The sequence below is a fragment of the Solanum tuberosum genome, unplaced genomic scaffold, assembly GCF_000226075.1.
Source record: "Solanum tuberosum cultivar DM 1-3 516 R44 unplaced genomic scaffold, SolTub_3.0 scf00148, whole genome shotgun sequence".
Lineage (NCBI taxonomy): Eukaryota > Viridiplantae > Streptophyta > Magnoliopsida > Solanales > Solanaceae > Solanum > Solanum tuberosum.
The window spans coordinates 232,691-256,396 of NW_006239071.1; the positions used below are offsets into that span (position 1 = coordinate 232,691).

At 32.3% G+C, this 23,706-nt stretch overlaps 5 protein-coding genes across 5 annotated transcripts in view; all 5 read right to left on the reverse strand.

Moving 5' to 3' along the window:
* Nucleotides 1–129: 129 nt before the first annotated feature.
* LOC102600271 (trihelix transcription factor GT-2) lies at nt 130–2,613 on the reverse strand. The gene is made up of 2 exons (XM_006352388.2): nt 1,944–2,613; nt 130–1,056 (listed from the first exon to the last, which is right to left on the reverse strand). The coding sequence occupies exons 1-2, from the start codon at nt 2,405–2,407 to the stop codon at nt 351–353; spliced, it is 1,170 nt and encodes a 389-aa protein (XP_006352450.1). The 5' UTR covers nt 2,408–2,613; the 3' UTR covers nt 130–350.
* A 162-nt stretch (nt 2,614–2,775) lies between these two features.
* LOC102585953 (SNF1-related protein kinase regulatory subunit beta-2) lies at nt 2,776–7,274 on the reverse strand. Its single transcript, XM_006352261.2, has 4 exons — nt 6,860–7,274; nt 6,057–6,235; nt 5,780–5,942; nt 2,776–3,400 (listed from the first exon to the last, which is right to left on the reverse strand). The coding sequence occupies exons 1-4, from the start codon at nt 7,004–7,006 to the stop codon at nt 3,086–3,088; spliced, it is 804 nt and encodes a 267-aa protein (XP_006352323.1). The 5' UTR covers nt 7,007–7,274; the 3' UTR covers nt 2,776–3,085.
* Nucleotides 7,275–9,362: 2,088 nt separating this feature from the next.
* LOC102586293 (uncharacterized) lies at nt 9,363–10,205 on the reverse strand. The gene is made up of 2 exons (XM_006352262.1): nt 9,918–10,205; nt 9,363–9,824 (listed from the first exon to the last, which is right to left on the reverse strand). The coding sequence occupies exons 1-2, from the start codon at nt 10,111–10,113 to the stop codon at nt 9,517–9,519; spliced, it is 504 nt and encodes a 167-aa protein (XP_006352324.1). The 5' UTR covers nt 10,114–10,205; the 3' UTR covers nt 9,363–9,516.
* Nucleotides 10,206–11,562: 1,357 nt separating this feature from the next.
* Nucleotides 11,563–15,760, reverse strand: LOC102586618 (oligopeptide transporter 3). Its single transcript, XM_006352263.2, has 6 exons — nt 15,174–15,760; nt 13,946–14,043; nt 13,208–13,777; nt 12,707–12,962; nt 12,409–12,591; nt 11,563–12,325 (listed from the first exon to the last, which is right to left on the reverse strand). Exons 1-6 carry the CDS (start codon nt 15,705–15,707, stop codon nt 11,708–11,710), a joined length of 2,259 nt encoding a protein of 752 aa, XP_006352325.1. The 5' UTR covers nt 15,708–15,760; the 3' UTR covers nt 11,563–11,707.
* A 6,739-nt stretch (nt 15,761–22,499) lies between these two features.
* LOC102586960 (uncharacterized) overlaps nt 22,500–23,706 on the reverse strand; it is a 4,383-nt gene continuing 3,176 nt past the window's right edge. Inside the window, exons 4-5 of the mRNA XM_006352264.2 lie at nt 23,071–23,161; nt 22,500–22,922 (exon numbers count right to left, since the gene is read on the reverse strand). Coding sequence (XP_006352326.2) covers nt 22,618–22,922; nt 23,071–23,161 — 396 coding nt within the window. The 3' untranslated portion in view covers nt 22,500–22,617. The remainder of the gene's footprint in view (nt 22,923–23,070; nt 23,162–23,706) is intronic.

Below are 23,706 nucleotides of genomic sequence, written 5' to 3' on the forward strand. Positions count from 1 at the left end.
AAGTTTTTGATCCACGTATTCTGCATTTAATTAACCTAATTTATAGTGTCACTTGAAGCGTTTTGTTATGTTGTAATGATAAAGTAAGCATACATTTTTGGTATTCTAATAAATCATCTTTAGTGTATAAATAAATAAATAAATTATGAGGAAAACAAAAGAGTCTAGCTAAAATTTTATAAACTACAACTTGTTAGCAAAACAGTACAATAATCTACAATTCCCTCTGAAGACATTTCAAAGAGCATCAATAGAGATATTATCATGACATTACTGCAGCAATAGATAGGTGTTGGTTTGTCAAGGTCAAGTTCAACCGAAGTGTATTTGGATGAGGCAGTAAGAAATATCTACTCTTCCGGATCCACATTCTTATTTTCTGTCTCAATCTTCACACAATTTCCAGCACCTTGGTTAAGCAGTCCCTTCTTATAAAGTGAGTCCAATTCATGGAAATAGGGGCATGATCTGTAGTTTTTTGGACGCGTCTTACCACTGTCAATTGTCCTTTTATAGTACTTGTTAATGTTCTCCCATTTTTCTTTACACTTTTTTGCTGTCCGAATGTAACCCATCTTACCCAATCCATCCGCTACCTCTTCCCACACGGATCCTTTAGCTCCTTTAAGAAACTTGTGATCTAAACAAGTACGAACTGATACAAGGGCTTGTACTTCAGATTTTGGCCATCTCCTATTACATGGATCGGATCTAATATCACCATGAACTTCACCTTCATCTTTAACTACACTTGTTACTTCTGATGATTTTGGAATTTGGAAATCTTCACCTAACAGATTCTCAAGGAAAGCAATAAGAGCCAAGTTTCTAGATGTCTCTTCAGCTCTCAACTCCACATCCCGCCTTGCCCTTTCTACCTCTTGCTGCTTCCAAGCTTCTTCCCGAATGATTCTCTCCTCTTCCTTCTTCTCTAGCATCTCTATTAATTGCTTGTGCATCTGCTCTTGCCTGTCCATCAACTTCTTTACCATGTCTTCAAGACTTAATTTAAGACTCTTCCGTGGTAAATGTTCTTCACTGTCATCTGAAGATGAGCTGCATCAAGGTAAATTAAATGCCAGTTGAATCAGGTTTCTCACAAACTATTAGAAGAAAGTTATTGCTAAGGAAGTTCACAGATTCTTCAACATACTATTGCAAATTCATTCATATCTTCAGAATTTCGTTGGAGAAACCAATCATTCCTAGAAAATCACTTTTGTTATTCAAATAAATCTGGATTACAAAAAGTTGCATTATCCATCAGAACTATTTTGGAGTAAATTGGCATGAAATATTAGACCTTGGCAGTGAGTTTGAAGCACAGGCTACCGTTAATCCCAGCGCAACCAACCATACAAATTCAAGACCTTATTAGCCGCTTTCTTTCCCCTTATATGATATGAACCACAACAACACACCCAATGTAGTCCTTCTGGGAAGGGTAGAGTGTACGTAGACTTCACCCGACACCACAGAGGTAGAGAAGTTGTTTTTGATAGACCCTTGGCTATGACATCAACCACCAATCTACTAATTGATGTAGATTTGATACCCTTAAAATGACTTCTAAGGTGTAAAATGTAAAGAGAGAATAAAAAGTATGAACCATTTCTAATATCAAAAGGTTTTGAACTTATTCTAAATAAGTCTCAAAAAGCTTAGTTTTTTTTTGACAAAACTTAAATTTAAAGTTAACTGGTAATGACATCAAGTACTTTATGTGACAAAAGTAAGTACTAATTAGCAACAAAAACAATTGGAAATTAGAAAGTTAATATAAAAAAATATAAAAATAATGCAATTACGAATAATATTAGCTCAAAATGAATATTTATTTAAAGAGCAAAATGAAGACCTTTGCTCACATAATTTAATCCCATAAATATCAAACAGCATAATAAGGCATGGCGCTATTATTAATTAATAATACAGAAGATTACCTAAAATCAGCCTCCAAAATACGAGATTGCGAGATCAAATTCAAGCAATCAGCATCTAACTCCGACTTCATTTGCTGAACTGCCGAAATCTCCGCCTCCGAGCACCTAGCGACGCCATTCTCGTCCAACGAATTAACAAATCCACACTCCATGGGTAACACCGTAGACGCATTTTGAGCAGAAAACTGACTCAAAAACCCTAAATCACTAGTGCAAGTCATCAAAGCTTCGTCAATATCACAGTTGCTGTCCACCATATCGACATAGTTTCGTCCGTTTCCAAACCGCACCGGTCGGAGTTTACGGACAGGGGAAACCGGAAGGCGGTGGATGTCCGTCGGAGCAATAACGGCGGATGGATTCTCGTAAACGACGTTAGTAGATTCAGGGAAAGGAGCAAGGTTATCAGCGAAAGAAGTGATGTCGTTTGATGTATGGCCGTCGCCGTCGATGAGGGGTTCCATTGTAGAGGTAAAAAAAAAAAAAAGTGTAATATAAAGCGGCGGCGGAAGGGAAATGGAGGACTGGTAAAAGCAAAGTAAAATGGGGTAAAAGGGAAAGGAATCACCGAATTAACAATTTTTTATTTATTTTATAAAAGTTTGATCTCTTATTTATTAGGTGCCACATGATTTGCCTATCTCCAATTTCAACCGTGGGTGAAGGTTCTAAAAGCACTTCAAATTGATACTAATATATACCAAACTTTTTTATAATGATATAAATAACATCACATGCATAATCAATTTTTATGAAAAAAATGTTATTTTAGAATATGACTGACTGTTATAGAGAAACACAATTAATATATCTTTACAAATACTAAACAAAGTTAAATATGAAGAAATCCATCCATTGCTAAAATTTTCATTCAACAAGAGATTATGGTTCATGGATTCCATTCAAAAGCTGAAACATTCAATCCTATCCTATCTACTAAACTCTAGATATTCCAGCACAACTCAAAAGTACAACAAGCACAGTTTCTCTCTTTCAATCGTGTAATTTTTCACGAATAAAAGGCAATACAATACGTACAAGTGATTACAGGTAAATTGACATTATTCCTCTGCTACTTTTCTTGAGTGGCCATGAGTTGAGACCTTACTTCTAATCATTTGACATTATTAAAAGACATATGTTCACCTCTGTATGGACTTGTAAAGTACCACTGTCACGTATTTGGACAGGAATCGATTAGTTGAACCGAGTGCTACCACAGATGGGGTACTCTTTCCCTTCTGCATGTACAGGTGGTTAAGTACCACATGTTGAGGTCTTGATAAAGGAGGTGGAGATGATGAAACATTAAGCAAAGTCATTTGTAGATGAGGTGGAACTAAAGGTGGCTCCTTGGCGTAGTCCTCTGCTCCAAATTGCAAGTTACTGTAGCTGGAATCTGGGGAAAGAGGAGGTTCAAAACCAGAAATGCTTTCGATATCTTCTGGTACATAATCCTGCATCATGCATCAAACAGCACAATTTTTTGTCAATTTAGTTTTTAATCAACTTGTGACTTTTCAAAGCAAATGGCACCAGGAAATGGAAGACTTAATGCTGTGATCATTAGGACAGTATTAAGAATATAGTCCAATGAAAGTTTGGGTACCGCGAATGAAAATAGAAAGTACTTTCAGACTAGCCGTCTATGCTGATATGGTCATACACTACGAATAAATGCAACACTTTTTTACCTTGCACAATCATCTAATCTGCCTAGATAGTTTTCTTCCAAGATAAGTAGTTAAGCAACTGAGATAGAGACAAAGAAGACTTGACATTTTTCTATATTCATGTTATTTCACAAATTTCAAGAATTCAATTGTCTCACTTAATCATATTTAAATTTGACGTGATATTTTCTATATCAAACTAACTTTTCACCTATTACTTTCATTACTTCTTCTCTGCTATATATAAAGTATGTCTATAAAGTACACACATCAAATTTAGTATCATAAGTTTGATAGCATTTTCTTTTCTGTGACCATTTTGAGTAGCAATAAGTTTGGGGATGGGAAGCAGGTGCTAAAGTAGGATGCATTCATAAGCCAAGTTTCAAGCAGCAGCAGCACTGTATTAGCTTCTTCCTTTCCCCTCTATAATTGGTACAACAGTAATTTCATATCAATAACAAGAAAGTAGTTAGGTTGGCTATATATATATATGTCTATTTCACTCAATTTGAGTCGGTTTCATGCCAATACTCAAGATAAGAGTTATATAAAACGAGGGGTTCTCTAAATCTTAGCCTAATCCATCTGGTGACATAGAAATCTCTTAACAAAAACGACTCCTAGCAAACCGATGGGTCAAATGTAAGTGTATCAATACAACTAGACCTAAATCTCAAGTGTTTCGTATCACCTATATGGATCTTTTGCTTTCGTTGTTTTCTTTTGGAGAAAGGTAATGGGTTTATATACATGTCAGCACAAAGATTGTGCCAAAATTACAAACAGACTCAGTTCCTTTACATAAAAATAGGAAGTTGAAAAAATCTAAAACCCTATCCACTGAGTTGACTTCTTCTAGTCTACACCAAAAGCCCCAAAAAGACGGGCATTTTTGTTTCAGTTTATGTTTTTTTTCGTATTTGCTTTTAAGACATCTTTGGATCTTTTTCTTTCATTGGGTTCAACTCTTTGCTAAGTCCACATGAGTTTGAAGAAACTATGTTGCATCTGTGAAAGTTAATAGCAGCAAAATAGCATGTAAATCATAATTAAATTTATTGATGGCTGAATCTTGAATGCTTCTGATGAGAAATGGAATAAATATATTTTTTTAAATATAAAAGAGAATAGTTTTGACAAATTTGCTTGCGCGCATGAAGCACAATTGCTATTGCTGTGAATAGACAGTAGAGAAGAAAAGGAGGAAAATAGAAGAATTGCAGTGAATGAATCAACGACACAACTCATAGAAAAAAGGCCTAAGTTTGGGATACCTAAAACACTAAAGAAGTTACAAAGCTGCCTTAACCAAATTTCTATTATTTGTAGAGAAGAGCTGGTCCCTCACTTTGAAAACTTCCTCAATTCTCTAAGCAAGATGAAAACATATAGAAAAGGCATAGAATAAGATGAATTATTCGGTGTAGATAATTAGCTCTACCTTAAATTTAACCATAAACTTTCTTCTATGATTCTTAATGGCTATAGGGAGTGGGTTCAGGAAAACCTTCACCCAATTTTTTTAGTCAGTGATTTGCTTTGACAAAACAGAAACATCTTCAGGTATTTTACCTCAAGGGCTCTAACAATTCACAGTTTGTGATGCATTGACACCATAATATAACGACTGAGAAAAAGGCTAGATTCAGTATATCCACCTTTTGGACCAAAACACTTTACAATCTATATCCATGCCATTTTTGAACAGGACATGGATCCATATGCTGACATTTCTTGTTTCCATGATGACATTATCACAGAGAAAAAAAGCCCAGGATGGAGAGATTTCCATAGTTGTAACTCAACTCCCTTACAGTGTTCACTGTTCACAAGCCAAAACTTCATTTCGGAAACTAATATCTTACAGTTGCATAACAAATAAAGAGTATACTCTTCTTGGTTTGACAAGGTAGTTAATCTGACTCATATTTATGTTCACATTGACAAATAAAGCAAGGTTGTGTACAGACAATCTCAAAGGCCCACAATAAGTACTTAAATTTTAATATTGTGTGTGTATAAGCTACATCCCTATTGGACGTCCAGTTTCTATTTTTGCGTTGATCCTCTAATAGAAAGATACAATAGAAACTAGGCCTGGAATTCAATAGAATTCTTGAGAGAAAATGGACTGAGATAGTTTTGAGATGACAAATGTACCTTCACATCCAAAATATTGTAAGTATTCCCTGCTTCATCCTGAACGCATGGCAAGTCAGGGGAACACCTCCATTGTCCATCAACTATAAACCTATACTGGTAAACTCCAGAAGGAAGCACCTTCAAAATGGTGAAATCTTTCCCAGATCTTTGCAAAAGGTTCCTGAGAAATAGAGTTTTAATTTTTCCGAGTCAACATGCAATCTTAAAGCTCAAAAAGTTGAGAACAGTCTTTTTCAATGTAAAACGTGGATGAATAAAATCAAGCATAAAAAACCTTGATTTCCAATTATCCCATGATCCCTCCACGGCAATTTCTTTGCCATCATAGGTCCATGATATCAGTGTGGGAACTCCTTGCTCATCCTTCAAGTCTTCGTACCCTGAGGTGTTTTGCATCCACGAAGGGTTTGAGATGTGCAACTCCTCGGGTCTTTGTAAAGGGACTACTGGCATCTGAGACAAAACATTTCAAAAAAAAAACAAATTCACATATTCCCTCTCAAAAAGAGAACCCCCCGGCCTATAAGAAGATCAACATCCTGGACCAAGTTCTGATAAGAAATAAACACAACATACATAGATGTAACCTTTCTTGCTAGGTAACTTAAAATGCTCATTAGTGCTTAACCTAAAGCCAATTTTCCCCCATCTATATTTTTCAATCATCCTCCAATATATACAAAAGGTAGCACTTGCCAATTTTCAGACAATCTGAATATTGCTGTAAAACTCTTCAATTCAAATGCTGAATTCCATTATGTGAGGAAACAAACAATCATTAACGTTTTTTTTATTATGATCGCGGTGTCCGGGCTAGCTTTCGCGCACCTGGACTAGTTCCACCTCCCACCAACATCAGGTACCACTTAAAGTTTATTAACTGATGACAAAACAAATTTGTTCAAAGTAACAACCTTTCTTCAGGTTTATCCATTAATTTCAAAGTACAAATATCTCCAGCCTAAATCTACATCAAATCCTCCAAAAGATCAAATCTTTACATCCAAACAAACAACCCAATACTACAATCAACCAAAAAAAACACCCCCTTCATTTATTTTTTTGTCAAGAACTGACCTGAGGTCTAAACATCAATGGCGAATGAGAAGCCCTAGGACTTGAAGGTGGAGATTGACCCATGAATTCACCATCTCTAGCATCCATAGTTTCTTGCACCCCAACACCAGATTGATCAATTTCTTCTCTTCCATTAACATTCCCCATTAAAGTTTGTATTTTTTTAAACAAAACTCAGAAAAGAATCTACAAAAAAGTCATTCCTTATGTGTAACTATATAAACACGGTTTACCCACTACTTTTTTTATGACATCACAATTAACTTTGACATTAATAATGTTTATGGTAAAAAAAGGAAGAAGAATTATGTTTATGGAGAATTGAAGGAAAGAAGAATTGGATTTCTGGTTCCATTTAGATTTTAGATTAGATTGAGTGCTGATGAGTGAAGTGAGGAACACACCAGAAAATAATAATAATAATAATTTCAAGAAAGGTGAAAATTAATACTTGGTGCAATTGGAACTATGTTTTTTTCTTTTTTACTTCTTTAGTGTGTTCCCCATTCACATTAAAGCCCAACTATTTTAAATTTGCATTTAGTCCCAACTTTGAAACTATGTTAGTTTTGCACAATATCCTATAATGACTAATTATATTATAGTCTTTTTGTTTTGATATATTTGTTTGATTTTAATTTGACTTAATTTAAGAAGCTAAAATCAAAAGTTGCTATAAAAAAGGAATGAATTAAAAAAGAAAAGTAAGGCAAACATACTGAAATGAGTAAGTAATTGTTATTACTATTCCATCGATCCCAATTCACGATTCAACATTTGAAATTCGTATGAATAATGAAAGAAGTTTAAAGTTAAATTATTTTAAATTACAAAAATGTGACTATTTCTTTTTTGAAAATCGATTAAAAAAAGTGTGTCACATGATTAAGAGTAATTTTTTTCCCTTGATGTATACATATATTATAGTTAAAAACCAAAGAAATTATGTCACCTTAATATTTTAATGAATGAATAAGTACTACATCAACTTATTTTAAATTTTATCATAAAGAAAAAGAAAAGAGTAGTTTATTTTAAAGAATAATGTTATAACTACTATAATAATTAGTCTTAAATTCGTCAATTATAAAATTTTCAATTTATTTAGGGTAGAAAGAGTAGTAACAGAGTGGTGGCCCAATGATGTATTGGTTTCATGGTGCTGGGTCCAGTGGACCTTAAAACTCATTGAGTCACATCATTTGTGAAATTCCTTTATTCTTTTCTTTCCTATTTTTTGTGAATTTCTTCATTTCTTGGATTAAAAAAACATCTACTATTATAGACTTTTCCATTACTCAAAGGTAACTTCAATCACTTATTTTTAAGTTTCAATGATGGTTTCATGAATAATGTGAAGTGGCTTTATACAATATTGAAAGCTTTTTGCCAATTGAGATTAAGATATTCAAAAGTGAAAATCTATAATAGTCTCATGGGAAATAGTTAGATAAATATTAAGTGTGTATTTTAATTGATATGTAGAATTTGAGCGGAAAAAAACTGGTTTTTCGTGAACCCAACACAATAGTTTAGATTCTCCATTGATCACTTGTAAGGTGATCATAAGTAATACTTCTCCACCCCAATTTATGTGGCACTTTTCATTTTACGAGAGTAACGGTTTAAATTTGATCGAAAATTTGCGCATGGAGTCTTCAATTTTTTGAAATGAAATTTATATATTTGTAAACTTCGTAAAAAGTACTAGAAGTTACAATAATTGATAATTCAAAATGTTTAAAAGATCTATGAAAAAACCTACGGTCAAAGATAGACTTGTTTGAATATCAAAATCCGAAAAGTGCCACGTAAAATGGGACGGGGGGAGTAATAAACATTAACTACAATAACTTGATAAAAATGATAACTAATTAACGTGTTATTATAGGTCAAATAATACTGATATGTGAAAATGTTTTTAACTGTTTGTTTATAATAACTTAAATCAAAATAATTTTCCCTTTAAAATTGTGGGTACGTGACTACTTTTTCTTTACAGAAAATGTGAGTTATTTAGCAGTTTGAGAAGAAGATAACTAAATAAGTAAATGATTTTTTAGAAGAAAACGGAAATGGAACAGAACCCTTGATGGTTATAGCTATGGGTGGCCGCAAGTGAGTGGTAAATATCCTTTCGTACTTAATTAGAAATCTCACATTCAAATTGTGAATATGACATCACTTTTGATAGAGAACAATTTATCCCTTACTTTTCAACGTGAATATGAATTAGTCAAGCCTTAAGCGGATATCGAATAGCATGAAAATAAAAATAAATAAAAAGTGTATATGGGTGGTTGTAAGTCTCTATCAAAAATTGAGTGCTTTTAGGGTAGTGAAAATGGCATAGACATTTGGAAGTGTCATTTTTTCTAATAAAAGGGGCCCAGAAAGCAAAAATAAGTTTGGTTTTACCACGAAGTAACTTGTACTAATCACTTTTTTTACGTTAAATTGAAATACAGTTAATGTTATGAAAATTTAAATTTCTCACATAACATAAACACAATAACAACACACTTAATTTGAAGCTACACAAAAATTGTACATTGATAAAATTTTAACATGCATCACGAGTGCACAACTCAATGTGTGTGACTAAAGCGCCATCTCAAGAAATTGTGCCATCCCTTTTCTTCTTCTCTTATCATGGATTATACTCGTGAGCTAGCTTTCGGGGTCAGGTAAATTGTCGGAGTCGTATAAACGCGAACGCCAATATTGGACGATGTTAGTGTGAATGTTTTCCTTTTTGTAAAAGAATGATGATGACAATGTGAGTAGTCCTTTGGGAGATGAAGAATTTGAATATGGCATAGATTTGGATCATGAATATTAGCATGGAGATGAGAAGGGACATCTATTATGAACTCTCCACTTTCATTTGTTACATTTTTGGCCCATGATGATTTCCTTACCCGACCCGGCCCACTAGTTCCGCAAAACACCGCCACAGATGCACCTGATCATCATATCAATATATTCAGACCTTTTTATAATAACCATATCATGTTATAATAACAGAACAAACGTACGAGAAAAAGTAGAAACTAACCTGGAACTGGATATGGCGTGTGACCACAAAGAAGAGTACCATGGAGGAAAACAGTAGAGAGTTTTTCTTCACCATAACCAGCTATCTTAGCCAATTCTTCTCTACTTGAAAGTTCTATTAATGGATTATTAATTGCCCAACTTATTGGCACAATTAATAGTAAGGACAATAGTATCACAATACTTTCTTGGATCATGATCTTTAATATATATGATATCCTTAATTTGTGTTTCTAAATATGATCAATTAATGTATGTATATATATGGAATGAAACGAAGAGACAAATTATATGGAAAAGGTAGCTACTATATATCTCAATTATATATAGATTCTTTTAATTTAATTTGCATATAAAAAAAGTTGGAAGATTAACGGTAGGTTGGTAGCCTAATCTTATCAGCACCTATACAGGCAGACAAGCAATATTAATTCTCTAAGGAGGCTCGTTTCTACTGGGGATAAAGGATAACTAATCTCGTGATTAATTTTATGATGAATTTATTTCATATTTGATTTGAATAAAATCGTGAAATAATTAATCTCGTGTTAACTTGTTTCCAACCAGACACATCCTAAGAGTTTAATACATACCTATCAAAATTTTACACTATATGTTCAGTTAGTTTTATCTATTATAACATGTAATACTCCCTATGTCCCTAATTACTTGTCCATTTTTCCTTTTATAGTTGTCCCTAATTACTTGTCCATTTTGTTTGACAAATCAAGAAAGGACAATTTTTTTTACCTATGATACCCTCAATTAAATGACTAATTTCTTTGAAAAATGTAGTATTTTTCATCCACTTCATAATTAATAGGGATAAAATGGTAAACTCACAATGTCATTAATTGTTTTCTTAATATGTGTGTCAATTCAAAAGTGGACAAGTAATTAGGGACAGAGGGAGTATGTCTTATGAATTATAACATGTAGATATTTTTTAAATGTTATGGTAATATATATTATTTTGATATATTAATGTTAGTAGTTAATGTAATAGAAAAAAATCGAGATGTGAAAGATATAAAGTCAAGCACCACCATTAATTATAGCTTTGGTCAACTATTTTATTGGGTATTGGAAGGCAAGAAAACAAATTACAAAACAGTTGTGACTCAATCCATGACTGAATTTATTAGTTGAACGAATCACAGAAAATAAAATTAATAAAACCACAATGGGAATTTTGGTGGGATTGGTTTTGACCAACTACGTACGTACGTTATTTCTTTCTTTGTTGACCAAAATTGAGTTCAATAAATACTACTAAAACCATTTACTATAATGTATTCATTTTTTAGTGGGGTTGGTTTTGACCAACTACCTTATTTATCTTTTCTTTTTAATTATCATAAAAAGTTTTACTAGTATTTCTTTTAGATTTTAGTTTGGGTTGTTAAAAGTGAGTGAACATATTAAGTTAAGTTTCTATCTCTCATTAATAATATCTATTCAATTAACTTCTCATTATGTATATATTTCAATTCTATCAATGAAAGTTGTGTCAAAATTCTTCATACTCCCAACAACAGAACAATTTCATAGGAATATGGACAACGATCTATTTTTTTAATAAGCGAGTAATAAGATAATACGTATTAAGGGAAAATATAGTTGAAGAACGAAATAGGAAGAAAATTAACTCAGGGAGAAGTAGTGACTGCATTATAATCAAATCATTTACACAACACAAAAAGCTATCATCAGTTGATGGACTTGTTTGAACCTCGAAACACTAAAACTAATTATGTAAAAACCATTCATTCATTCTTGTTGTTGTTATGCCTATTTGAAAACAGGACATCCTTGTACTATAATCCCAGGAGCTGTTGGACAAGTTGCTAAGGGACAATGATCCAACTCTGTTCCCCACCATTTCAAGTTTTTCCCCTCGTTTTGCAACGCGAAAAACAGTAAAACACCCATAAAAGCTGTTCCAGCATCCAACGCAGCTGACAGAACGTAGTTGTATTTCTTCCACCACTCTTTTCTGTATTTGAACACGAAATAGTTGAATATCATACCTGTTATAAGCCAGCTAGCGATATTTGTTGGTGTGGCTGGTGGCATTCCCGCGAAACCATATGATATAACAGGTATGTTGATCAATGGGATCCATTTCTTTTCCGGGAACATTTTGCTTAGCACCCAAATAGGCACCGGTAGCAATGCACCTATGAGGAATAACCATACCAAATTCCTATATAATCCTCCCGGACCAAATAACCGTTCTGGTCCAATTAGACCCCATATGACAGATGCATCAAATGTCACTCGGAATTTAGGACAGGTCCATGGGCTGTCCGGATGAAGAGCCTCAACGTCACAAATGTTATCGATGCTTCCTAGCATCCACCATGCTACAGCAAGGTTGATTGTACCAGCAACCAGTGTTCCCACGAGCTGGAACATGGGAAATAAATTGGAAACTATGACATCTTTGCAAATAGTTCGAGTAGTGACAAACAGAGAAAGAAGTAACTAACCTGAGCTGTGTACATGCATCGTGGCGGAATTTTCATGTAGTGACCAAGTTTGAGATCGGCTAAAAAGGAGAGAGCATGAACAGTACTTGTCCGGCCATAGATTTTGAAAAGCAAATTCGCAATTGGTTTTCCTGGGAGGATATAACCAATTATGAACTGTGCAATTATGTCATATCCGGGTTGCTGCAATGTAATAACAATTATTATGTCACTGAATCGAACTTTTATAAGGTCAAAATCGAGGCAAAGATTATTGAATAGCACTTAAGCAATTAGGAAAATTGAATTGAGCCTTCACCTGATTGGTAGTCGCTTGAATGACTCCTATAGGGAGAGTAACAACAAAAGCAAGACCAAATGCAAACAACAAGCCCCACCACGGCAGCTGCACGTCTTCTTTCCACACAAAACACATCAGAAGTGATAGGGCTATGCTACCTACCAATAATGCAAGGAACCACCACTGAGGGACTTGCTTGTAACTCTTCATCAATTTTGCATGAATATCCATTTTGACATTCTTTACAGCTGATCTACTTTGCTTCCAAATATCACTATCCCAGTTGAAATGAAACAGATTGTCAGTTCAAGAAGACAGGTGACTACTATCAGTTGAGTGACCTTCTCAGAAATCAACTTGTTATTTCTCTCTTTAAGAAACAATGCCATTTAAATTGCTTTACATAACTCTAGTCATCAAACTTCAACGAATCTCATTTCATTTTCAAGAATAAGCGACAAGTTCTAAGAAATTTAAAATGACAAGATACAAGTATATAACACTTAATGAGAGGCTAACCTTCCATGAAATAGTGCAACATGTGTGAGGGTTGCTGTAAACCTTGCAAATCCCGATCCGATTGAGAGGGCAAACAAAGGACTGAGGTAGAGCTTGCTGTACTTTTCATAAGCAGCAATGTTGAGATCAAATTGTGGAGTCAAGATTTTAGTGGTATCGTATTTGTGCCCACTAGCTGTGAACAACTGATTTGAAAAGATAGGAAACTTTTGAGCATCAAAAGTGTTGTACTTCCAGTAACATAGAGGAATAATGATGTATATGAACATGATAAATCCAACGGCAACATTTAGAATTGAGGACCACGGTGTCACTAGTGGACTGCCATGATAAGCTGATATGCCAGCCCAATCAAGGGTAAAAGCACCCACACCAAGGCCATGATATCCCGAGCCAATTTGTTGAGCTGTGATACTATGTGGGTACGCCCAACAGACCCACGAGAAGAAGGTCAAAATTGGGAATAGATAGCCTGGGAGAGCGTAGTATGCAAAGCTTGCAGCCATAAATACAAGGAAAAACTTCATCCTTGTCAAGCTTCTTGTTTTTGGTTCCTTTTCGTGAAGTGCCCTGTTGTAAGAAAGTCATAAATGTAAAGATGGAAACACGAACAACAACGATGATATTTAAATTGTGGAATTTGGTCACTTGTTTCTTTTGTTGCATTTGGAAAAAGCAAAAAAAGTTATTTAGACGAATGGACAGCCATAGCATAGTTACAAAAGAGATCAGGCGAACCTGAATAGAGAAACTTGAGCAAGGTTTGATGGCCACCACATATCCACAGGGTCAACGAGGTATCTCCTCAACATTCCTGCCCATCCATACCCCAATATCTGTACAAAATTCATAACTATCAGAAATAAATTCTTTCCAAATTTACGGAAAATGTTCTTTTGTAAACATTTTTGTCGATAAAATTACTCCAATGTTTGGTTAATTATCTTAGATTGTGGAAAATGTTTTCTTCAAACGAAAAAACTTCCGTCAAAATGGAAAAAATGACATTCTTGTTTGTTTGCGACTGTAACGTACCATTACAAATATCAAATTTTTACTTCAACTAACCATCAGACACTTTCATCAACCTCTTATGCTCAGAAGTATCACAAGTACTATCATCTTCATATTAATATATGTTGAATACATTTATACCCAACCAAATACATGAAAATTATCCAAAAAATTGTCCCAAGTGTAAAAGTTTTCTCTATACCAAATGCATGAAACATAAATTACAATAGCAAAGATTGGAACTTCAAGACAAAGATATTAGAGCCTGTTTTTTCATACAAAGTTTGGAAAAGTGATTTTAACCATTTTTTTAAGTGAATCTTTTTTCTTCCACTAACAAAACTTTTTTCAAGTCAAATGCATGTCCAAATACACCTTGATATCCAAATATCTAAACTTTTTTTGAATAGTACTTTTTGTTCCCTCAAATATCCCAGTTTTTTTGTCCAAACGCCTACTTGCACTATAGTTTCAAACGGTGTGCTTAACTTCAACGCTTTCCCCTTGTCGTTTTGTTTTGTTTTCTAGTGACCAACTCAAACTCAAATCAAACACTTGAAGGTTGCAACAACAACACATCCGGTATACTTTCACAAAATGAGATCTGATCTGAGCAGGATAGAGTTTACGCAGAACTTACCCCTCCTACCTCAAACTCAAATCAAACACTTGAAGGTTGCAACAACAACATATCCAATATATATACTTCCACAAAATGCAATTTAGGTAGGATAGCCCTTCAATGGAAAATTACACTATTTATACACTCATAAAACTACCTTTTAAATATATACAATAAATGTCCAACCCCCTTTTAATTTCTTCATGCATTTACTTCTTCATATTTTAAATCAAGATAGTAAAAATAGTGGCTCCGCCGCTCCCTCAACCATTCAAGACACAAAATTCAATGTAAACTTGAGATTAAAGAAGGTTGAAAAAAAGATAGTACCTGAGTAGTCAAGACAATAATAAGAGAACAGAGGAAACTGACACTCTGGTTATAATAAGCCCTCATAACAGTAATAGCTCCAATTGAATAAGCATCACCACCTCCAATGGAAACTCCACAATTCGCCATAACAGTAATAACAACATGCTCTTTAATATTAAAGGGTCCAGGATTCAAACTAAACGAACCCCATCTCCCAAATAAAGCAAAATTCTTCTTCGGAAGTGTAGCAGCCATGAATTTCCCAATTGGAAGAACAGCAATTTGCATTAAAATAGCTGAAATTGTTAATGGCTGAGTTCTGTAAATGAAGAAAGTGTTTAGGAAAATCAAGATAGTGCAAGACGAGAGCCCCAGAAACCATGCCCGGAATGTCATTACCGGTAAAGTTGGGTCATCGGTTTCCGGGACTACTAAAGCTACCTCCTCCACTGGACATCTGTCATCGTCGGAGGAGAGTGTGTCTCCGTTAAGCTTACCGCCACCGTCCGCGGCGGAGAGCGGTGGTGGTTGGACGGAGTTTTTTAAGGACATTGGAAGTGTGAATTTTGAAACACTCAGCTAATACTCTGACAATGCTCTGTACTTTGATGTCGTTATATAAGCCTGTAGGGAAGACAAAGTTAGTTACAGTATGTATTATTACTAAAATACCCTTTATCTATATGTAACTAAATGGCGGGATCGGAATTTTCACCAAAAATATAATACTCAAAACAACAGTACTATTGGAGAATCAATATTCACCTTGTTGGTGAGAATTCCATTGTCATTTTGTAATCCGCTTCCCCCATCGCAAGTTTTAAAAAAAAGACAAGGTATTTGATGTAATATATTTATTTATATATAGACATACTCAAAGACGTTCGTTTGGACATAGATTTTTGTAAGAAAAAACAAACATAAACATTGTTTAGAATTTATGACCAAATCGTTAGTGTAATTTTTTAAAAATAATTACGTAATCTTTATTGAAGTATACCTTATTCACACTGAACTTGAGAAATTAGATTGGTAAGTTGTTGCTTTCGTTGTAATTTTTTCAAAATACTCGTCTCCTAAGGTTAAAAATGACCATTGACTCAAGTCTTTGATTTGAAAGGACAAATTAAATGAATTCAATTATTTACGACAAGTATATGAATATGTTCTTGGAAGCTTGTGAGTTGTGACCTTAATGTCTTTATCTTGGAACAACATTTATAAAAGATCTAATATTATATTACAAGATATTATTATTTGGAAGAATGTTTTATGGGTTCAACAATAATTTAGGCCTCTAGAATCTCTGTTTTGCATACGTATGGGACACAAAAAGTAATCATACTTAATTATAAACTTCTTTATAATCCCCACGCTAGCTCAATTATACAATAATCAAATCAAATAATTAAATACAACTTCCATCTATTTAACCAGAATAGGAGAAATTTTTTCCATGTTACTTTGCCTTGAAATTCATCAAGATTTTCTCTATATTTAAAACTCGAAAATTTTAAATGAAGGAAAAAATTGAAATGAAGAATATGTAACATACCTATATGAGCCAAGAACTATTTCTTCTTCTTTTATTTAATTAAAAAATATTTTAATTTTGACTTTGGAAGAAAAAGTAATGTGCATTTTCAATGGTATATATTTATAAATAAAAAAAGAAAAAAAGTGGACCAATAAAAATGGGGAAAAGTGGGGCTTGGGTGAGCATGTGATTCTCACGTGCCATATTGGTACTGACACACTCTTTACCCATTCTGACAAAAAAGCTACTACGTTGTACACGTGGTTCTTCATTTGGGACCCACTAACCGTTCCACGTAGGAATGTGAGCCTACGTGTAAACTAACGGAGAAATGAACGGCGTTAATGGTTTCATTGGAGTTTATTTACGAACAAGGTTTTCAACGTTGGGTTGACCGTTAATTATGACACGTGTAAAGAGAAGCATGTGTGCTGCCCACAGAAAAACATAGGAAATCAACGTTAAAATTAACTTCACTTAAATGTTCGCCACGTAAGAGTAAATTTATGAAAATGGTGCTCCACTATGTATTTTTTATTACTCCTAATTGAATGGACTACAAGAGTTTGAAAAATGAAAAAGAATTGTCATTAGCCTATCATTTTACTAACTTAGAATTTCTTGTTTGAACTTTAGAATAAATAAAAACTCATGTTCATGTGTGGTGATTATCATAAGCAATAACGGAATCATAATTTTTAGTAGCGTCAATTTTTTTTAAAATACACTAAGAAGCTAGGAGAATTCAATACATATATATGACTCTGCCACGGATCATAGATGCAGTAAAAAAAAACAATACTTAACGAATTCTTGGTGTAAGTTTGAAAATTGAGATGAACCTATAATATTAAGTATGGTTTCGAACGAATTCATAACTTTTCTTTGGACCTTTTATTTGGATTATGAAATCTATTAATTAATATATATATAGATATTTATTTGTGAATCTGTAATTAGTTAACTAGCTAGTTATATATATATGATGTTATAGAATAAAGTTTATAATTCATACATTTAAAATTTAAACTTTGCTTATTTTAAATTAGCTAGGACGCAGAATACTATTGTACAATTTTTTTGTTATGCGCTTATGAAGGTTACATTCATTCAAATGTAGAAATACCTTTCGAACCGATAATCATCTTTTATATGTCATTAACTTGCTCGGTTTTTCAAAATGAACAAGTGATAGTACATGAATATTCACATATATATAGCCCATCAATTATGCTTTTTTTTTATGATCTTAAACCCTTACTCGCTCTCCGTTGACAAAGTAAAGGAACTCTTAGATTTTTGGGGCATTAGATTCTCAATCACTATACAAAAAGATAACAATAGTAGCCAGAGAACAATAAGGAGGATAATAGGATGAATATGATCTGTTCATCGTTAACTAAGTTTCAATTTGAATTGTACGTATGAAATAAATTCTATCAATATATGTTTTCCCCTTAAATGACCTTATGTGGAGTACTGAATTTAAATTAGGTTAGACTCCAACACGAGAAAAAATAACACAAGTAGGGGGTAGTGATGTGGAAGAGTATATATTAAGACAGGAAGATGGCTAAGGACCTATCGTTTGAAATTTAGTGGTGGGACTAAAACTTATTCACTAGACATCGTAGCGTTGATTTTTCTGCACTCCCACTGTTACTTGCACATATGTGTACACGTATGTCTCCTCTACTTTATTTTTGATGTTCGATATTTATTTTGTGATTTCGATTAACTTATCACAAAGTAATATTCATTTGAAAATAAAATGTATACAGTAATATATATTTTTTAATTCACAAAACTCGAATCATTACAAAGATATTTTTTCGCATACAAATAGTTAGTGTGGTACGTAACCATGATTAATCGTGATGGTGTCACCAAATCTTCAACCCATTTACACGACAAGTTCTAATTTCATTTTGAATTACTTAAAATATATTCCTAACCATCTTTAAAATTCAAAATCACTAACTAATTCAATTTAATTCAGTTTTAATAATTTCTTATGCGCATGTACACTTTTTATGTCTTATCAAATACCATCATATAATAAAACAACGAATCAAAGGCATGCAGATATAAAGAATCATAAGTTACAAAGTCATGTAAACTCATTAAATTTTCTCCAAAACTATGTATATTAATCAGACATACAATATTGATCTTTTAGTGTAAACTGTAATTTTCACTAAAAAAAGGAAGAAAGAATTTTGTAAATAAAAGAGTAGGAAAGCTCATGAATTGGATAACAGCTGGAAGAGGTGGAATTTTGTTTGGAAAAAACTCCTTGTAGTCTTGTGATAGAAAATGACACAACAATTTAATTCTTTACTACTTTTTGGCTTCAACTCCGTGACATCACAATAATAATGTATTAAAGTTCCGATTAAATTTGAATTGTTGTCAGATCCATTTGAAGGTGACGCTCCCAACAAAATTTTCTCCATATTCAAAGCTTGAATTCGATAGTTCTGATTATATTTGTATCTCAAAAATTACTATCTATCTATAATGTAAATTTCACTTTGGATCCACCACTACTTCAAAAGTATATAATATAATGTACCCATATATTTTTAGCATATATGAGAAAGTGGCGGTCCAGAAAATAATATGTTTGTTGCCTTCACACATGTGTTTGAAGGAAATGTAAGGGAATTGATTCATTAGCATTTTCTCAAAATTTAACCATCTATTCTACTACCATAAATCTAGAATAATAATGAGTGACAAAAAATAACCAAGAACCTTCTTTAAATGGCAACCAAAACAAGGGTGTAGTTTAGTGCTCAATGAACTGAAAAGAACTATACGATTTCAAGTTACTCTCTCTGTTCCTAATTACTTGTTCATTTTTTTCTTTTTATAATTGTTCCTAATTACTTGTTCATTTTGACAAATCAAGAAAGGACAATTTTTTTACCTATTATACCCTCAATTAAATGATTAATAACTTTGAAAAATGTAGAACTTTTCATCCACTTCATAATTAATAGGGGTAAAATGGTAAACTCACTATGTCATTAATTGTTTTCTTAATTAGTGTGTCAATTCAAAAGTGGACAAGTAATTAGGGATAGAGGGAGTAAATTTTAATGGAGATCGACAAACAAAAACTAAGTGAGTGATATTTTCACACAATGCTCGAATGTTGTAAATAAAATTAATTACCTAATATTGTTAGTAATTAGTATATACTTGACTAATAACTTTTTGGACAATCAAGCTTATGGAACAAGGAGATAGGGCATATATCTTTTTAAAATTCTTTCTTTCCTTTGCCTTAACATGAAGTGGAGATACATATGTATTTGGAACTAATGTGGAGTTGTTGGCACATGCAAGTTTCAAAGGGAAACTTAGAAAAATTTTGACAAAATTGTGTCACTTTATAAAATAATTTTCTTCTATTCCAATTATAACGAGTCGAGCTAGGGTTAGTCTATTTTCTCTTTATGAGGGAACCTTTGAAAATGAGAGAGAAGACAAAACTTTGTGTCGAGTTATTCAATCCACAAATTATAATGAGTGAGCTATCTAGGTGAGACCAAAAGTGCTCAAAAAATTAAAGTGTATATAGTGTGTAACATATTTTCATGTAGTAATGATGATATATTTTACTTCACCTTTTTTAATGCCATGAGCATCCTCTTGCATCGATTGTCAAACTCAAATTTGAAGAATGTAAGAAATTTGTCAATCTCAAATCAGAAATCGTCTATATATCTATTCACATAAAGGTATAGACAAGGTTATTATGTATATCTTATTGTCTTCGGATTTTATTTATGAAATTATACTAGGTTTATTGTTATAGTCGTAATAATTAATATTATACCAACAACATTAGTAGTAGTAAAAAAAGGGATCAGGAAGCAGGGACAAAGGGAAATGTTGCAAGTTGGAAAGAGCAATTTTGGAATCTTAAAAAAGGTAGTAATCATCTTTTTATTTTAAGTAGGAAAAAGGTGAATAACTTTTACCACAAAAATTTAGAACAAAACAAAAAGCATCTTAAAAAAAGTGAGCATATTTATCCCATTTAATTATGCTACACGGTACGTAGCATTTGACTAACAAAAGAATCCAAGTGCGTATAATTAATATTCTCCAATTTGACACCAACTAATCAATGACAAGAACCACAAAAATAGCCAAAAAATATCTATGTTTAAAAAAAAGTGTTATGAGTGAAAGTGCTAACAATTCAAAACTCGTTTAAGTTAGTTTTTGAAACTTGAAAATATTTGAAGGTCAAATTATATGATTGTATAAATATTTAAAGATAAATTTTAAAATTTATAACTAAACAAGCAAACTCTAGGAAAGTACTTGTAATTATAACTCGACTTTTCCTCTTATATATACTAACTTACAAAAAGAAAACATTTTGTTAGGCATTGACTATAATATGTGGACATTATTATAACTTTAGCAACAACTTGACTGTGGAAAAAAATGAAGTGACAAAGGACTATATCAAAAGGGTTGTGGTACTTTTCAAGTGCAATAGTGAAGTTGGAAGGGGAATGGATGCAATGAGAAGAATTTGGTGGAAAAATTATGAAAAAGAATACAAAATATTTAAGACTTGAAACAATGTATATTAAAAAGTTTATTATGCAAATAACTAAGGATATGACAAACCTTTGAATTTTCAACTTAAATATAAACCGTGGAAAAATTTCTATTGGATAAACAAGACCAATTGTGTAGCTAAGAGCCTAAGACTAGGGGTGTACATGACCGGGTTGATTTGGGTTTTTCAAATATCAAATCAAACCATTTGTGTAAAAAAAATTAATTTATAAACCAAACCAAACTAATAATATTTAGATTTTTTCGGGTTTTTCAACCTCGGGTTGGTTCGGATTTTTCAAATACCAAACCAAACCATTGTGTCGAATTTTTAAATTTATAAATCAAACCAAACTAATAAATCTCAAAAAAATTCAGATTTTTGACTAAACCAATGTAAAACTAAAGAACAAATATTCAATATTATTGTCATTCTTAGTGTTGAATTGATTTTCTTTTTGCATTAGTATTAACTAGTGAACTTCTCCGCGCTAAGTTTAATAAGTATTAGTTACATTACTAAATATTTAAGGAAAATTAAAATTAGATTATGTATTTTAATTGTCTAAACCAATGTAAAACTAAAGAACAAATATTCAATATTATTGTCATTCTTAGTGTTGAATTGATTTTCTTTTTGCATTAGTATTAACTAGTGAACTTCTCCGCGCTAAGTTTAATAAGTATTAGTTACATTACTAAATATTTAAGGAAAATTAAAATTAGATTATGTATTTTAATTGTCTAAACCAATGTAAAACTAAAGAACAAATATTCAATATTATTGTCATTCTTAGTGTTGAATTGATTTTCTTTTTGCATTAGTATTAATTTGATTTTGATTTAAGTTTTATTATAATTATCAACATCTATGAACTATAACCTTTATTGGACCATTCCGAATTCTAAGTTTTAAACTTGAAATAATATATTAAAAGATAAAAACTATGAAATAGTATAAGAAATATTTTAAAATTATATCAAAGTAAATATTTTTATGTATAAAATAAAATTTTAAAATTACATATATAATGTCGGGTTGATTTTTTTTTAGTTAAAACCAAACCAACCCAAATATAGTCGGATTTTTTTTTCAATACCAAACCAAGTCAAACCAAACCACTAGTCGAATCTTTTTCTCTGTTTGCGGTTTGGTTTTGTACACCCCTAGCTAAGACTAGTTACGAATTAAACTTGTTTGATAATTCAACAAGTATATATAGACGGGAAAAAAATCTTAATCATCAATTGTTCACGTTTATTATACGTAACAATATAATAATTATTAGAGTATATTGAAAATTGGTGAAGTAAAATTGAATTGGCCTGAAAAATAAGTTACATTAGAGAGCAAGCATGAGGATTGTCATCACTGAAAATTTGAGGAGAATAATTAGCATAGTACTCCATGTTGTTGTAGTTGTACTTTTGAGCCAAATTATAATTCTTTATAATTGTATCTTCTTCTTCTTCTTCTTTTTGCTTCTCTTCTTCTTCTTTTTTCTCTTGAATAATATTATTTACAACTGAAACTTGTTTTCCGCTTCTCTTATACACATCATTAACTAGCTTTTCTGGGTTGATATTGACACCTTTTACAATAACTCGACTTTTTTCAACATCTGTCGTAACACATTCTACACCTGCATGTATCACATTATCAAACTAAAGTTGCCACAAACTAATGTATGCACAAAATTAATATACAAGAAGGATGGTCGTGTATATGTAGAGGCAAAGCTAAGATGTTAAAGTTTATGATGAATTCTGAATAAATTATTTATACGATACCTTTTATTTTGCGGATTTTCTTCTGCAGAACTAGAGCACAAGCATCACAATGCATTTGAACGTTCAACACAAGTGTTACTTCTGGAAGAGGCTGTTATGTATATGTATGTATCACACTTCCATGTTAATTAATTCATCTAATCAATTAAACATAGTTATCAAGAAGATGAAAATATATGTATATGATTAGGCAGGAGTATGTAGTACATACAAATGATCATTAATAAATACATATATTAATTGCACTGGTGACATACATCCCATTTGTCTAAAATGTAGGCCCAAAACATCTCAACAACAATTGAAACATGAATTCTACTTAATTGTTCTCCAATTAAACCAACCCAAAGGTACACTATTAATTTGGTGTGATATTATCTGTCTTGGCCCGATCCGTAGGGATTCACACCATTAAAAGTATATTTGTTCTTTACATCATGTATACTGATTCTTTTTGCGTACGTGCACAGGCAAACACATAACTAATATTTCTCGAACCCTTTACTTATATTGTCGTATTTATATAATAGATCTTCCAAAAATACATAACGTACTATTAGAAAATTCAATAAAAATTCCGATATATATATATATATATATATATATATATATATATTTAAAGACTTCGAATAACAT

Bases quoted from the DNA above. Each gene is read 5' to 3' on its own strand.
- LOC102600271 (XM_006352388.2), bottom strand. From the start codon at position 2,407: ATGGAACCCCTCATCGACGGCGACGGCCATACATCAAACGACATCACT. The intron at 1,057-1,943 runs GTAATCTTCTGT...ACCTTGATGCAG, and splicing joins ATTTTGGAGGCTGATTTTAG to CTCATCTTCAGATGACAGTG.
- LOC102586293 (XM_006352262.1), bottom strand. From the start codon at position 10,113: ATGATCCAAGAAAGTATTGTGATACTATTGTCCTTACTATTAATTGTG. The intron at 9,825-9,917 runs GTTAGTTTCTAC...TATGATGATCAG, and splicing joins CACGCCATATCCAGTTCCAG to GTGCATCTGTGGCGGTGTTT.
- LOC102585953 (XM_006352261.2), bottom strand. From the start codon at position 7,006: ATGGGGAATGTTAATGGAAGAGAAGAAATTGATCAATCTGGTGTTGGG. The intron at 6,236-6,859 runs GTCAGTTCTTGA...GTTTTGTCTCAG, and splicing joins CATTGATGTTTAGACCTCAG to ATGCCAGTAGTCCCTTTACA. The intron at 5,943-6,056 runs GTTTTTTATGCT...TCTATTTCTCAG, and splicing joins TGGGATAATTGGAAATCAAG to GAACCTTTTGCAAAGATCTG.
- LOC102586618 (XM_006352263.2), bottom strand. From the start codon at position 15,707: ATGTCCTTAAAAAACTCCGTCCAACCACCACCGCTCTCCGCCGCGGAC. The intron at 14,044-15,173 runs GTACTATCTTTT...AATTTTGTACAG, and splicing joins TTATTGTCTTGACTACTCAG to ATATTGGGGTATGGATGGGC. The intron at 12,592-12,706 runs GTGAAGGCTCAA...ATTACATTGCAG, and splicing joins TTCAAGCGACTACCAATCAG to CAACCCGGATATGACATAAT.